The sequence below is a fragment of the Balearica regulorum genome, chromosome 6 (genome assembly GCF_011004875.1).
Source record: "Balearica regulorum gibbericeps isolate bBalReg1 chromosome 6, bBalReg1.pri, whole genome shotgun sequence".
Lineage (NCBI taxonomy): Eukaryota > Metazoa > Chordata > Aves > Gruiformes > Gruidae > Balearica > Balearica regulorum.
Window position 1 is genome coordinate 9,687,029 of NC_046189.1, and position 16,899 is coordinate 9,703,927.

At 42.7% G+C, this 16,899-nt stretch overlaps 1 protein-coding gene across 1 annotated transcript in view; it reads right to left on the bottom strand.

The window, feature by feature from the left end:
- Nucleotides 1-16,899, bottom strand: part of TMEFF2 (transmembrane protein with EGF like and two follistatin like domains 2) — a 130,473-nt gene that overhangs the window by 40,315 nt on the left and 73,259 nt on the right. The window contains exon 5 of the mRNA XM_075756208.1: nucleotides 13,854-13,950. Within this exon, the coding sequence (XP_075612323.1) occupies nucleotides 13,854-13,950 (97 nt within the window). The remainder of the gene's footprint in view (nucleotides 1-13,853; nucleotides 13,951-16,899) is intronic.

Below are 16,899 nucleotides of genomic sequence, written 5' to 3' on the forward strand. Positions count from 1 at the left end.
CTATGCAGTATCTGCCCGTAGCATGAGGAAGATTTCATATGTAGCTCTGATGGGAAGGAAGGAGGATAAATGAGACAATGCTTCTAAAAGAGCGGTTTTACTGGGAACAGATGCAGGCACATTTTTGTCAGAGCGAGACGGCAATGGCAGTTCTTCCCTATTCAACATCTTTTAATTAGCCCTCTGCAGTTTGGAAACCTGAGAGCATTGTTGTACTACCTCTGTTTATTAAAGATTCATATTCAGACTTTGCTGGCCATGGGTCATTTGCTTTTTGGAACCAGAGCAACAGAAAATTGTGCCTGAGATATCTGCAAAAAAGTACTTAATGAAATGACTAACGTCTTCAGCCAAGTGTCTAGTTGATTACAGGGTCCAAACAGCAGAACAGCAATAAATCTGCCACAAAGAGAATTGTCAGTCAAGAAAAAAGGCATAAAACCAAACAGACAGGGAAGCGAGAGCTAAAAATGTGAAAATGCAAATCTAGTGTTATTTTTACTAGTCAGAGCTCTGATATTTGAGCGCATATGCTAATTTGGTCAAGTGTGAGATCCCACCATGTCTCAGTGAGCACTATTTTACAGGGAAAGTGATGTTCCATTCTGCAATCATTCTAAACATGTCGTATATTTTCTCCAGGCAAAAATAAAAAAAGCAAGGAAAAAACCAACAACATTTTGCAGCATAAAAAAGCCCAAAGCCTTCCCTTTGCCATAAAACAGTGTATAAATAAAAACACGGTTGTTGTACATTTATGATATTTCCACCAGAGACATTTCTTATCTTCCTCTGTTCTGACTAGAAAACAGTGATCAGAAACTCAAATTTCTGGTTGGATGTCAGTGTGGTCCTCTCCAAGCCCCCTGCCCCTCTGTGTAGGGCATTAAAGGCCCATTTAAAGCAAACCTGGCAGTATACGCCTGCATAAAGAGCCTGGCAATCAGTCCCAAATGCCTTCTCTATCATTTGGATTCCTGCAAGGTTTTTCTTTCTGGTACACGGGGCATCTTTGTTGACATTACCAGCAGGCAAGTTGAAATGAAGCCAGGCTTAACATTACGCCTCAACATTTGAACACGCATTGTACCGTGGTTCAGCCGCGTGTCAGGAGGCTGGTGGGAGTGCTCATTTACCCAGGCAGCTTGGAGTACATTTAATATGTCTCAACGCAACACCATGCAGAGATACTTGAACTAGTTCTAAGCAGGGACTGGCAAGGTTAACCAGGCTGGGCAGACCTGGGCTCACACGCATCCACCACCTCCGGGAGCTCAGCTACTCCATTCAGACCGTCTGTGTGCTGCTGCATTGTTAAAACACGCTGCCTACGATGCCCCTTTGCTGGGGAGCAGCGACAGGTCACCTCTGCTACCCACCTCGGCACCACACCAGTCATCCTCAAACCTGCCCACGTGCACAGGCAGCTACATTGGATTGCTCCAGGGAGCTTGCATGCACCTCTGTTTTGACATCAGTCTCAAAAGGACCACGAAAATACCAGCCCATTTACAAGCACACCGTTAAGCTTTACAGTAATCTCACACAGTCCTAGAGCAGGAATGACTTGGTACTATCATACCCATTTTACAGAGAGATAAGTTTTAGTGTAAAGTCCTGGCACCCTCACTACATGGTCAGCAAGGATTTTTGGAAGCTCGGCCAAGCTCAGGTACCCTACAGCGGTCTCTGTAGCATGTGGAGCACAGCCCAAGAGGGTGGCACCCAATGATGCCTCCAGCCAGGAGACGAAACTGCCTGCCATCATTGCCTGGTTTCGCACACAGCTGAACATCGGGTACGCAGACATACATATACATATAATAGTATATATAAGATATACTCATAATGCACACAAGCACACAATATTTTACACTTTCTGTGAATCATACCCTACAACCTGCTTGTGCTTGCCAGGAGATTGAAATCCTATCACCGTACTCTTACGAACATCATTAAGAGGCTTAAAGAACAGAGACGCTGTGTGTCTCCTTCAAAACAAACTTTGCTGTATTTTTGAGGCTGATGCAAAACTTTAGCTGCAGTGCAGAACAATAAACAATACATATTTTATAATGGCAGCACAAAAATAGCATGCGATATTTCTTTCCTGGGCCTGCTAGTGCTTCTCCTCTGCTTTAAGATCACAAGAGAAGAAAAAGCATGGCTTATTCTGAGCGCCTTCCATTTAGCGTTATTTATCTATCTATCTATCTATCTATCTATCTATCTATCTATCTATCTATCGAATTTATTTTTCCTTTTTGCCCTTTGCAGCCCAGCTTCTGCAGTAAGGGCTTTAGCATGTCTACTTTTCACAGTGGCTTCCCTGGGATATTTTACCTATTATTTCAACTGTTCAAATCTTTATCTTCACCAGTACTAAAAGGAGAAAAGCTTGATTCCCTCAGGGTGACGCAATGTTTCTGCATGGCATTTCAATAGCATCCTGTTATTCAAACAATTAGAAATCACAGAGACCATGCACGGAATTATCAGCATACTGCATAGAGATTTTTATTATTATGTAGTGCATAATGAAAATGATTTGAAGGACCCCAAAGCATCACAACAGAAGGAAGCGCTGAATAATCAGGTGATTTTTTTTCTATTTTTTTTGGATTGCAAGAGACCAAAATATTGTTTACTGGACATATGTCAAAGCTAAAATGCACTAAAGTGGTGAATATATTTATTCCTGCCCTTCCTTGCATACCAAATGATACGCTGGGAGCCTAGCTGGAGCGCAGAGCCAGGAGCTAGGGCAATCGCCGTACAGCTGCCACGCTGCTGCTGCTGCTTAATAGCAGGGAGGGACTGGCAATGCTTAAAAATATGTAGGGATTCTTCAGAGCACATTTGCTATGACAGCTCATGGAGGTTGTTTCTAAACAGTTTTGTGGAGCAGTCCCAGAGGCACCTTCCCCTACAGCGGTGAGGAGAGCCACCCGGGCACTGGCTCCTTCCCAGAGCCGGACCGGCTTGGTGAGGTCCTGCTCCTGTGCTCCACCACTTTTCAAGGCTTCATCCTGGAGCCTGCAGCTCATGAAAACTTCTTTAATCTGCTGTGCAAGACACTGCAACTTGATTCCTAATTCTCCTTTCGTTTTTTCCCGTAACTTTCTTTACTAAGTTTTTGACAAAAAACATCACAAACTTCACCTTTGCTTCCTTCTCACAATTCAAAGCACCAATTATAATATAACCTTCATGTGGCTTCCTGATGCCTCTAGTGCCCTCAACAGTACATTGAATTGTATGCTAACACCCTTAGGGCAAAATAAATGTCTCGTTTTATTTTTTTTAAAATATCATTCCTATTTAAAAGGAACTAAGTTGTGTAAAGCAGTCTGGATGCTTTAAACCCAAACAGAGAAACCAGAGAATTACAAGGCTGATGACTGGGTTTGAGAAGCGATGGAAAAATCCTCATGCTAGCTGTGTGACGAGAGAAGAAAATTCTAATTCTGTTCACATGCCAATTCAAGTGTCTGCAGGTATCTAACGTGTGAAGTTTATTTAAAGCACATAGAATAAAATAAATGCCTTTGGTTTGCCTACACTTGGTGTCCTTCACGTCTCTATAGTCTGTGCTAAAACAAAGCTTTGCTGACTGTTTCTCTCCATCTGTAAACATTTGAGGCTGTCCTTCATGAACATTTTATCGCTGTGTGCCTCAGACTGCTGATATTGTTCGCTCCTATCTTTGAAGCCAGCAGAATAATGAGAATTGTTCCCACAAATCCCAGCCTTTCACCCTGGCTTGCAACAGCCGGCGGGAAAATTGCAACGTCTGGTGGGAAGCATGGGACACCATCTAGCTGGAGGCCCTGGCATGGACCTTGCCATGCAGGAAAGCTTGATATGCGCACGAAGAACTGCGGCACCAGCTGGGATCAATGGCAAATTTCTGGTAACACCTTTGCTAACACTAGAAGTTACTTCTGAAGGCAAAAAGCGGACTCTGATTTATCAGTGAGAGTAAAGGGATGATGGCCTGCGGGCTAGCAGAGACCCGTGTGCTGCAAGCCCCATCCCACACAGCATGAGCCATCCGCTGCCGGTGGGAAAGGCAAGGCTTAAGAGGAACCTTCCTAAAACAAGTGAGAAGAAAACTGTGGTAAAATAATTCCTCCCCGTAAAGACTCCCTCCGCACGCGTAAAATCAGACTACCTCTCACCATAAACTGCTCTGTGTCCTCAAACACGCCTGCCTCCCACTTCCGAGGAGACCTGCCTGAGGCAGCACCATCTGAATTGGCTGCCTACTCCAGGCTACCCTGCTTGGTAAGCTGACTTAAATTACAAAACGAAATCCAGTCTAGCTATTTAATGAAATTTGAGGAGGATACTTCCGGGCTTTCCTTCAGGCATTGTTTGCACCTCCTGCACAGACAGAAATAAGGCAAGATGATACCCTCATGTCATCCCACACAGTGGTGAAATGAGATCTCAGCCCATAGGTATGAGCCTGGGACCGAGGAAATCACTGCACGTGCGAGAAGGAAAGAGCAGAAGTAACCCTCTTTTTCCTCAGAGCCTTCAGGTCCGTAGGTGAAAGCTGCTGTACAAAACTAGGCACTACTACTGGCTGGGGATGCTGCCACTTCTCTTGCTGTCTCATGACGACCACAGTGGCTGGCTGCTTTTGGGAGCAAGTCCCGAGAGAAAGTACCGCTGCCAGGGAAAGGAAGATGAATGAATGAACCTGGGCAGGAGATGGACGCCGTGGGGAAGGGACACCTGCCATGCCGCAGGGGCTGTGGGACCAGAGGTCAGCCCTGCGTGTCAGCTCCTATTGAGTTTTCCTCAGGCTCATATTTAATGCATGGGATGTATTTTTAATGGCTTAGATGTGTGAACAAATCGTGGCCTTGATGTTCCAACATGGGTGTTGTGAAGGAGCCTCTGACCTTCTGCAATGGATGCGGTTTTAATTTAATAGTTAACATAAAGTGGGATGGAAGAGATGAAGCATTCTATTAAGACATTTGATAATAAATTAGAAAGTGCTTTCCCAATGCTTTATATAGTTATTCTCTCTGCTGATCTATTTAGCCAACACATGTAATTCTGAGCTACAAAGTTGTATTCCTGTTTTCGTAAACATACTTACATAAAACTCAATAACAACACAGTCTATTTATTGCTAAAATGCTGGTAGGAAATTGGAAAAGGTATAAATACAATTCATTGCTGGTGATCTCCTGCCCCCTGAAGGCACTGTAAGGCTCCAAATCTTGCTCAGTTCACAGCATCATAAAACCAAAGCAATAAATGTCACTCCTTTCTTGATTGCGCATTAGGCCAATCGGCTTTTTATTGCGACTAAATAGGCCGTCATGAAGGCACCGCTCAGTTTACTATTAGGGTATGACTTTGGCTAAATGGGGGGCCAGGGAGGGAGGAAAGCTTATTTTTAAATAACAAAAAGGAGAAAAGAAAACAGGGGAAAAAGGTGCAAAAGCGCGTTGCTCTCCAAGGTCTTTGAACTCGCTCTTTCATGCTGTAATGCCCTGATGTATGCAGACGATTATGTGTCAATGCACATTAATATTTGATGTGCATTATCATATTATCCCTTACGTGCACTTTCACAACGTGGTGAGCCCAGGCTCTCCCAGCCATGGGGTTACACAACCAAGTGATGGCTTGGCCTTGGAGCACCTGCGCACAGCTCTGCCCTTGCAGAGCCGAAAGGGATCCTTTTGCGTATCTCCCACAAAGCGGCAGGAGCCGGGCATGATCTTTATAACACCCTGTATTACGGCGAGAGCACAGAACAAACTGCCACAACCATTCTTTCAAATGCAAATAAAGGTGTGCACTCACAAGGCTGCTACGTTTTCCTACCTAGGACTGATAACCGCAGTCACAGCTAGTGGCAGAGGAATAAAAAACAAACCTGGGTTCATTTGCTCCCCTGTTAAACTGGGCACGTAAAATGGTTGCTCTCTGCCATGCTGTCACACGTATAGGTTGTACATGGACATTTCCTGAAAACAGAGGGGTGCTGTTGCTGTCTCACGCAATGCCCGGCCACACACGTGCACCGTCGTAACACGTACAGCGTGGCGTTTAGGCAGCCCACAGCCACGACACCTCGATGCCAGCCGAGCTGCTACCCCACACATCCTCCAGCTGTTCCCGCCAGGTAAATGTTTAATTCCCCTGCTCCACGCCAGGAGTGCCATTGCAGCCTCGGAGCTAGGCAGAGGGAAGGCAGGTGAGGAGGACCTCCTCCCACCTTCATGTAGTGTCCCTAAAACCCTTCCTGAGCCCCTGTGCATGGGCAGCTGCTTGCAGCTCCTCCTCGCTCTCCAGCAAACAGCAAAATGGACTAGCTGCAAGTCAGCTTTAAGTTTTCTCCCTGCTTCCGCAGTTCTCTGTCCTTTCCCAGTCCATCCCTCCAGCCTTGTCTGCCATGACCGCCCATCCCTCTGTGCCTCCATGCCTCCCGAACACACACCACACACTGAATGTAGGGGTTAGGCATCTTGGCCATGGAAACCTAGCAGGAAATTTGGCTATTTTGAGCCGAGCTTTTAAAATTATTGCAGGGTTTTTGGTTTTTTTCCCAACTCTAATGCTGACAGACCAATAATAGTGAAGACAAATGACAGCTCTACATGTCTTACAAGCCTTCCTTCCCTTAAATTTCAGAGGAATTTGTGTCTTGCTCCTGGAGGAGCATGGCACCACGATAAGATGAGAAAACCCCAAAAAATCTCAGAAGTTATTTTTGGCTTTTCACAAATCAATATTTCCTCTGAAGCAATTGAAGCAGTCAGTAAGCCAAATTCTGCTTTTATCATCACAATTTCTAAGTTATTCCTTTGCATTCTGTGAACGACTGCGCATTTACACTCTGACAGAGTCTGTTCTCCCTTCTGCCAGTGAAAGGCTCTGCTGGCTACGGCAGAGTTACTCCATGGTTATGACACTGGGAGAGAACTTTTGTTTCACTGAAGTCAGTAGAATAACTTTCATTGACTTCCATAAGCTGGAAGTTCACCTTCTGAAACTGAAAACCAAGTTTGGATCAGCATCTGAAAAGAGGAGCACAAGGAAAAAAATCTATAAGCTTTATGACTGTGTAGGGTAATAGCCCCTGGACACACAGCAAGTTTTGCTGTAATTGCAAAATATAAAAAATGTCTTTCTTATTACAAAACCAAACATTAGGGATTCTAGTTTTTGGATAAGAGATGTATGTGTCATATAGGGTCCCTAAAAGACCTGCCTGGGTGAATAGTACAGATGAAACACAATGTGGGTTTGCATTTATCTGAGAACATTTAAAGCTGTGATATATAGTCTACATGACAGACTTCTTCGATGTATAGAGAAAATACAGCCAATTTCTTTGTGTAGGCTGAATTATTTACCAGAGTGTTCCAAAGTGTATTGGTAATAAAACACCATGAAGTATAAGTAACTCCAGACAATCTTGGCTTATGTTAAAACCATTTTTTTTTAAAGAATGTTATTAAGAAAATAAATCCTGAGAATCTGGAAAGGCAGGAGTTTGTCAAATGAACATAAGCCTCTGAAGGATTGTGTTGACTCAATGGATGGAAAGGTCAAATTCTCCAAACCACCACCCTAAGGGAGTTGGGAATCAGTCTCACTTCAAAATTAAATAGGCTATTTTGGCACAGGATAAAGGATGCAAAGATGGTAAGGTGATTTTGTGAAACTTACCTGACTGGGAAAAATGGCTGTGTTTAACTAAAACCAAATAAAATGTATGTAGAGTATAACAATTTCACCAGATGGTCAAAGGCGGCATCATTTTTCTAAGCATTAACTTTCTAGCCAAGCACTTCCTAGTAGTGCATTCAGTTTAGAAATACAATGTGCTCATTCCTGCCTCCTACTCCTCAAAAAGACTGGACCGTAAGCTGCTCTTAGAGAAACATCCTCTGAAGTTAAAGTTAACTTCTTGTTCCCATATCTTCCCTTGCTGCGCCCTCACTGCTGAGAAAGAGGCAAATTACCTATTTTTGGCTTGATTTAAGGTCTTTTAGAAGTCAGTGGGGATCGGTCTCTGGTTACAGTTAAGCACAAAGTCACTTTTTCACCCAGGTTAGTTTCAAGTTGAAACTTAAGTTGCCCCCTTCATTGACTGATTTCCAGGTGCCTAGAGTACTCTTTTACAGTATTGTTGACTCTTACCCCACTGCACGGTATCTCTACAGTTATCTCAACATGGTGTCTCAACAGTTACACTGGATGTCAGCTGTTTTCTTTTTATTTCTAAATCTTTTAACCATAGAACACACACCAAATGAAACAATAACAGTTAACAGAGCCAGAAGTGGGCTAATTTCTGGGTAGGCACTGGAGGTAGCTCTGTTATTAGGCTAAGATAAGCGACATGGGTGTAAGAGGGTGTAAGTTGCTTGGTCGTCTCCTGCTGTGCAATGCAGAGATTGCATGCTGCAGTGCCTTTACTTTCCTCTATAAGCCCTTGCCTGGACTGTTATTAGACATGACTACTAAGCTCCACGTGAAGATTTATGCAGCAGCAGCTTCACTTCATGCCTTAGGTACGATCTCAAGTTAAGCAGAAATTTGTTTGCAAGATTGTGGGTTTTTTAATGATTTGATTCCATTTCTGTGTTTATTTGAACCGCAAGTCCAATGAGTATGTTTAAGTGCTATATGTAGCCATGAACAAAGATCTACTTTTTCTCTAAAAGAGAAAGGAAAGCAGCAGAAAATGGCAATATATCTACTCTGTAATGCACGGGACACTGCAGATATTAAAGCTGCTCGTTGTTTCTGCATCTGGAACAAGTAGGTCACACATAGTTATTATACACACTGCTGAACATGAAGTAGCCAATACCCACGTAATGTATGTGAGCTTCCAAAACTGCCTTTTAGTACTTTATAGTGGTACAGCATCTTGTTTGCAGACGCTCTGGTTGAGAGCAACTGATGGAAGGGGGAAGGGACCCATAGCTGACTGACCTAATTGCTGTGGGGATTGAGAAGCTGGCAAAATCATTAGTTTCTTTTATATGTTTTCCTTCTAGACTATAATAAAGATAAATATTGATTGCTAGAGCAATATTGATTGTAGGGGTCGCTGCAGATGGCAGCTGCATGATTTGCACAAATATCTTCCATGTACAGCGCTGCTTATTTGCATGAGAATGCAGTTTCACCATCCTCATGTGTTGCAGACTGTTCACTTGTCTTATAGGAGCATTTACCCAAACTATATATATTAGTGATGAGCAGTAAAATATGAAACAAAAGACTAAACCAGTTCATCTTCTTAATACATTTTGTGCGTGTGTCTGTTTGCTGTAGGTAAGTGGAGTTTATTGTCCCAGCCATGTGGAAAGAAGAGCAGGACACTGCTGTAATTATGCTGCGACGTCAGCACCTCACTTGGGAATACCACCCAGCTGCACAGCATGCCTGAGACCGATGCTCCTTCCTTCACCCACTGACCTAGACACTGAGCATGCCGAGCCCCTTCATCCAGGCCTGGATGCCTTCATCCAAGCTCCCAGCTTTGGGTCATCTGAGACACGGTGTCCCCACGGAACGGCTTCAGCATCTTCTCCTGAGCTGAGCCTGCCCAGTGGGATCCTTGTCCACTTGCAAGAAATGGAAAAGGCCCCTCCAGCGTGGGCCAGGCTCGTGAGGAGGGAGGAAAGTTGCCTACCACAAGCACGGTGCTTATTGTAGAGCACAAACCCCTACGCTCAGCCACGGAGGTGGCCTTGGGGTGTGTAGGACCGAGTTGTGGGAAGCAGCAGGGGTATTTATGCCCCTTTTTATCCGTGGTGCTAACCCCTGAGTGGCCCGTTCAAGGTCAGGCACCTCCTGTCAGGGATACTGCTGCCTTTCTCCTCCACCTGCAGCCTCCAGGAGGGAGGAAGGGGAAGGCAGAGGAGCAATCTGCAGAGATGGCTTCCTCACCTCCTCGGACACTGGCAGGCTGCAGGGGAAGCACTCTCTCCTGAGCGTGTTATACATATCTGCGTGTCTGTCTTACAGCTAGCAAACTGCATCTTATTCTGGGCAATGCTGCACTTTGAGACTGCTGCTGGCTGACCTGCTGATATTGAAATTCAAAAGAAAAGCATGCATATTTAACCCCAATTCATCATTTTGATTTTGATTAACTCTACAAGTCAGAGGTTTGCAGGCTTTAATCTTGTTTTAAGAAAATACTCCCGTCCTCTCTTCTCAGCGTTTTCCAACAGGAAATTCGACAGAAGGGTTTTTCCTATTATTTATCTCCTTCCACTTACTTGGACACATCGTGGACCTCTGAAATAGCTGCCCAGTATCTATCCCAGCCATGGCTTGTCCAGTGTAAAGAGTGCTCTCATTTCCTCAGTGGCCCATAAGGAGGAGATTAATACTGGAATCCAGGTTTCTGACGTGGTTATGCACTGACACTAAGCCACTTTAGCAGATGAGCAGGCACTCCATTTGGTGACTACTATTTATATACAGTCAGTGAGTATTTCATAGATGCTTTTTGGAAGATCTTAGAAACACACCATGGTTCAGAATGTTATGCTTCATTCTTCATTTCCTTTTAAGTATATCTCTCGGGGTGTTATGTTGAGTAGCCCTGTCTTACAAAATCAATTATTCCTTAGCCAGCTCAGAAATAAAACCCAAAGTAAGCAACACCAAATGTCTGATTTACCAATAGATTGCAATCCAGTGCTAAAGAGCATAGCCACTGCCCTGCTTTAAATATTCATGAAGCCCACTGGTGCAAAATGCATTAAAGGTGGGAATAATGCCAGTAATACACGATCCTCTTAGTGACAAGAAGCTTTCACATATTAAAGTAGCAAGATGTTAAAGACTTTCAACTGAACAGTCTTTGTTTTTAACCTAGAGAAAGAGATTCACTAATGCAATGCCAAATTGCATTCACTCTCGTGATATTAGACTGCAGAATCGGATAATAATACATTTGTGCTTTACCATGCTGTGGAAAACCTGTTATTACAGTGGGTTCTTTTCTGCCTTTTCTTTGTACTTTCCAGAAAATGTTCGCACACATATCTTACCCCTTTGAGTAGTCTTCTATATGACAAACCCTCTACCAGAATCCCAGGAGTCTAGCCATTAACAGATTGGTTTTACGCAAATAAGAAGATTTAAAAATAATAGTGACATAGTACAATAGCACAATTTAGCTGAGTGACAACTGGCAATGAATAACCAAAAAAGAAAAAAAAAAGAAAAAAAAAGAAAGGGTTAAACCAGAGACAAGGGACTGCAAAATAACAGACTGTGGCAATGCAGAATAATGTTAATTGTCGCTTTAAATCATCAGCAGCCCAACCACATCTGCTATCACACCTGTGCTCTCTTCTCTGATCTTCTCTGGCACCCTAGAAATATTAGGCGAACAGCCAGCCTCGTATCTCCAGCTCTTTGTGGTGTGTCTCTGCTACCAGCTTGCATCTCTCTTACCTGGAATGGATCAGGCACTGACTCCGCACCCTCAAAGTGCTTCTGATTGATAGGGGACACTGCCAGTGCTGGGCTTGTCACCCTGTTACAACAGGTCCCGGGGCCACTGGGACCCACTGACCCCATTTGGATTTTACAAACCTCATCAGTCAGGTGACATAGCTAAAGGATCCCTGCTTACATCTGAAATTTGATCCACATAAAAATAGCGATCAAATAATAAACTAAAATTTCTTTTCCCACTTAATCTAAGGACATTTTCTGCACACCAAATCTTGGCAGGAGGAGTGGGGGAATATGTCTTTCTGGTGCCAAACGTGGAAATTCAATTAACGTACATTTGAAAGAGGGATCTAGGTCCCTCATACATAGCCTTCTTTTATTCTAGAAATAAGAATAACAAAGAGCTACCAGCCAGAAGGCTCATTTTTCAGAAAGACATTTATCCAAGACTAATCAGGGGGCAGGGACAGGAAAACAGGGCTCTGTTACGGCATATGAAGTTGTTTACTTCAAAGCAGACCTTTAACAGGCTTTACATGGTCTTTGTACTTCTGGTTGGAAATCTGCTTTCCTGCCTTTTAACAGTTTGTCTGGTAGCATCTTCCCAGTAAATGCCCTTCCTTGCTTCCCGCCCCGAGAAGCATCTTCCCCTGCAGAAAGACCGCCTGTCAATAAAGATTGAGAAGTTCAGCTCCTGCAGTCCTTACGCTGCTCCGTATAAGCCAAGTTGTTTCAAAGGGGAAGAATTAGATAGTGCAAAAGCTGCAGTAGGAACATTACTGGGGTAAGTTGGATCAGGCTATTTTAGCTAGCTATTTCTGGAAAAAAATAAACACAGCTACTCAGTGCTTATGATTAATAATGTTATCTTGTAGCTAATTTTATTCCTTGCCCCTCTCTTCTCCTGCCTTCCAATTTGGAAGTGCACTTAATTATGAAAACACGAGCACTAGACTGTGAATTTTGATATATTAATTTTAGCATGGTTTTGTTTCTACACTGCACCACCAAAACTCTCAAGGACAACCGGTCAAGGAGACAATGAAAACCCTGACACCTTGGGTAATTTTCTTAAGCAAAGTCAAAATTAAGCAATTTCTTCCATACAAATCTCATTACATTACTGCAAACCTACAACCATGATGCATCTTGCTCCTGTTTTTCAACACCACAATTTCTTTTGATGATTGGAGCCAGAGCAAAGCCTCTGTGGTTTGTTTACTTGGTGGTTTTTAAAGACTAGGACTGGAGGTTATTAAAAACCTGGAAAGTGAAAACCAAAACAAGCACAAAAGGGTGACCATGACCATATTCCTAAGCTTCTTCATTGACCAGCAGAAATGTTCATAATTTCATGCCTGACCAACAGTGCATTGATGCCTTGCCTGGAGGAGGTCAGCTGCCCAACACTGGGCCCAATTATCATGTTCACCATTCATTCATTCATTCATTGACTCCTGTCTGCTCCATTCCTACCATCCAAGTTAGAGTTCGGGCAGTATTGCTTTATTGACATCTCACTGCCCAGGCTCTGTATCCATCCTTTAGCTACCCCCAGCCCACAGCTTCAGAAGCATCAGCCAGACAACAGCTCTAACATTTGCATGATTATTTTGTTGTCTCTCTAAATTTGTATTAATTACTTAGATAGAAATATGAGGCTTGGCATTAAGGCAGTGTTAGAAGTACAGCTCTGTGAATAGTGGCTTTTTTGATCTATTGGCTGTTCCAAAATCACAATGAAATGATTAAAGTTGGCTTAATACATATTTGTGTAGTTTCTAGGCAAAATGAAAAAAAATTCTGAGTAGATAGAATGATTCCCTTTCAGTTTATGTGGTTAAGGTTTAATAATAAAAAAACCCTGAATACTTTTGAAACCTCTTTTAAAAAATAAAAAAATAATCAATTTCCATTCAGAAAGTGTCTAAATGCACACTCTAATTATTCCAAACATTTGAGGGTTAGGTCTTCAACTCCAGCAACTAGGAAAAAGCCAGACAGATTTCCCAGCATTTCTAATGCCACACATGAATTAACATGATGATACTTTTTAACTGGAAAAGCTTTAGGTCAGTTATTTTTCCCAATTCTATTTTTACCAAAGTATAAAGCTGTGAAACCCCAGATGGAATAACATAAGTTATAACAGCAACAAAATGGATAACTGCATTTCTAGACTTTGTCTAAATTGTGCATGTTCCAAAATTATAAGCCAGACTGGTTTATACATTTTTTCAGAGAAATAACCACCTCAATCACTGTGCGATGAATCTCTGGGTGCAGAAAATTGAATATGTAATATTTGTAATGCTTTCTAAACCACAGTACCTTTAAATAATACAACATTCATTAAAACAGAAGAGTAGACCAAATTACTGTACCAAACATCCTCTGCATCTTCGTCACACTCTGCCCCAAACTGGCAAATGTCACAGGTCGATGTCTCTTTTTGATTGGTTTCACCTGAGCCTTCATTGACTGTTTGATGGAAAGCAGAAGAATATACATTAGTAAAGACAGCACTGTAGCAAAGCACTTCTCTCTCTCTAGAAAAATCTATTCACCACGTCAGCTTAACGTGCTGCTCCCAGAGCCGACGCCTGGCCAACAGACAGCATTTTTGAGTGGGGCCAACACAGAGATTTCCATGTTGGTCAGTGATAAATTCCCTGAATTATGTATGGAGTTAAAAGGGAAACTGGAGAAAGACCCTTCCTCCTCCTTTTCCACTTAAACAATGATCCCGTTCAAGCTGCAGCCCGGGCAGGTTGTGTCACCACCAAGCCCCACTGCTTTGTTCCCTGGGAAAATAATGGAGGTGTATTGATAGCATCGATGCTGCCTTGTGTGCTTTACTGGTGAAGGCCTTGAGATGGACCAAAGGGGTTGCTTTCCTCAAAAATGTTTTGGAATTACCTGCCGTGTGGTGCAATCCAGACCATTCCAAAGGCAAAACATTTTTCTCTTCAGAAGTACAGTTATGAGCCCCAAGGATTAGTTATCTCTGGCAGGAAAGATTGAGTGCTGTCCAGAGGAGGGGACGATCTTCAGCATAGGTTAAATTTGAAACCCAGGAAAGTCAACACCCTTGTCTGCAATTGTGTAAGGTTTGTAACTGAGCCTTAAGTCAAAAACATGAAGGGACTGAGGGGAAAATAAAAATATGGATACAAGGCGACTGTGAAAAAATGTTGAAGACTGAGTACTGAAAGAGAGAGAGAGACCACTAAGGTAGGCACCAAGAAGAGGGTTTGTTAAAAGATCCCAAACATACATCATCTACATTTATATTAAACTATATACGCATCTTCTGATATCTTTCAATAGGTGCTCCTTTCTAGCAAGACACAGTACCTAGTGATACCCTTCTGCCAGTTACAGACTAATTAAACCAACCCAGATTTTAAGTATCAATCAGTTGTGACTGATGTTACCTGCATAAACAGCCTCTGCAGTGTCATCCTCCCCGTTGGAGCCAGCGCTGCGGTGCAGGCTTACTGCACGCTTGAGTCCAGCCTGCCAAGGCTGGTGGACACGCTGAAGCCCCACGGACACTGATGGGACAAATCACCTGCCTGATCTTGTGCATCCACTGCATGAGACCCCATTAACCTGGGTGTTACTGCAGGCTCTTGGGTTGGAGCGCTCTGACTTTGAATATGCTGCTTTTGTTATTTACTCAAGAAAGAAGAGTCCCAAGCTTTCACAAAGCTGTTGGAGGAGAAAGGGCTTTTGCCCCTAAAAGAGAAAGTGTGACCCCAATGCCTGCTTTCTTACCCCGGACAAGTTATTTAACCTCTGTTCTGTTTCCCACTGTGTAAAATGGGAATAATACCACTTTCTACCAACAAAGAACATGGAAACAAGTTTATTAAAAGTCATGATATGCCTAGATACAACAGTGATACAGACTTCAGAAATACCTAAGGTAGATCGTTTGTCTCAGAAGCCTTTCTCTGAGTCAAATACAGTCAAAGAAAGTGTTGGTATGTTGAGCTATACTGCAGCAATTTATCGGTCTTGCTTGAATTTAGACTAGATTAAAATGAAAAAGAATTACCTATGATGAGTATTCTGATGATCCTAAAAGGAAAAAAAAGGTGTTTGCCCTATTTGTAGAACTTTGCTCACCTTTACATCCACAAAGTTCATGTACAAAAAAACCAAAGGGGAAACTCAGAAAACATAGTCTGGATTTTTGTTCTACTGCATTGTCAGATTTTGTAGGGAGGGTCTGAGCTGTGTTTTTTCTGTTTCCCTAAATGACTGAGGAGCTCTTTAGGCTCATATTTTATAAGACCCAACATACAAAGGTGGACAGGGTGCCAAGGACACTACTGGCATCTCCATGTGCCGTGTGTGTGATCCTGACCCAACAGCACCGGGAGCCTCATGCTGCTGTACAGTTCCTCCCCACTTCTCTGCAGCTGCAGCCCGGCCTGAGTTTTTCACCAAATTTCATTTATATTTTAAATTTAGAAGGTTGTTTTTTTGTTTTTTTCCTGAAGAGATAACTTTGACAGCCAATCTTGGCAGGGAATTTCTAGTGGTTAAGATATTAGACAGGACACATGATCTGGATTTATCAAGTCACACTGCTTTGCTGTGCCACAGTTTCACCATCTGTGAAAGGGGAACGGAATATTTGGCAGATACTTTGGGAGCTGTAATGAATGACTGTACGCAAAGCATGATGGGACCTATGGTCAGAAGATTTCTTATGACAGCCGAGCACTCCTCACCTACCAGGAATATAAAAATTGCTCCAGTTCAGGAGGGTGAAAACATATTTTTTATGGAAAAGAGCTATACTTTTATATTTGGTTATTCTGCAAATCACTTTCCCTATATTTCCTTCTAGTTAAAAACATATGCCCTATTTTTTTTACTCCCTGTAATGTTTCTATTACACCAGCAGGTGTGGTTTGACCAGGGATTTCACACAGTTCCATATCACAAGCTGAGTAAAACAACTACTTAAGTCATTAAAGGAAGGCATTTGAAAGATTGAGCATGTTGAAAAGAACTAACTGATTTAGCGAGGAACATCCACATTAAGGCACAATGCAGTTCTTAATTTCTACTAGAAAATAATAGGTTACTCTTTCATATTTTTCTGAAGAAGCTCTGCATCCAGTGTTCGATAATCAATGTGCACATTGTCATTAAATGCCTGAGCATGCAGTGGTCTTGATTAAAAAATACAGCTGTTTATCTCTCTGTCTCTCTCTCTCCTTCTGTTTTCAGTAACCACAGATAATATTATTCTTTACATTTCCTTAAGGTGTGTTTTGTCTCCCTAGACAAACACACACACTGACATGTGCACCCACTCCCAGGACTGACACACGCAGAGGCTTGTTTTCTTCATGCTGTGCAGATAAGTGCTTTGATAAATGTGGACATCTTAGAAAGATTTTTTTTCCC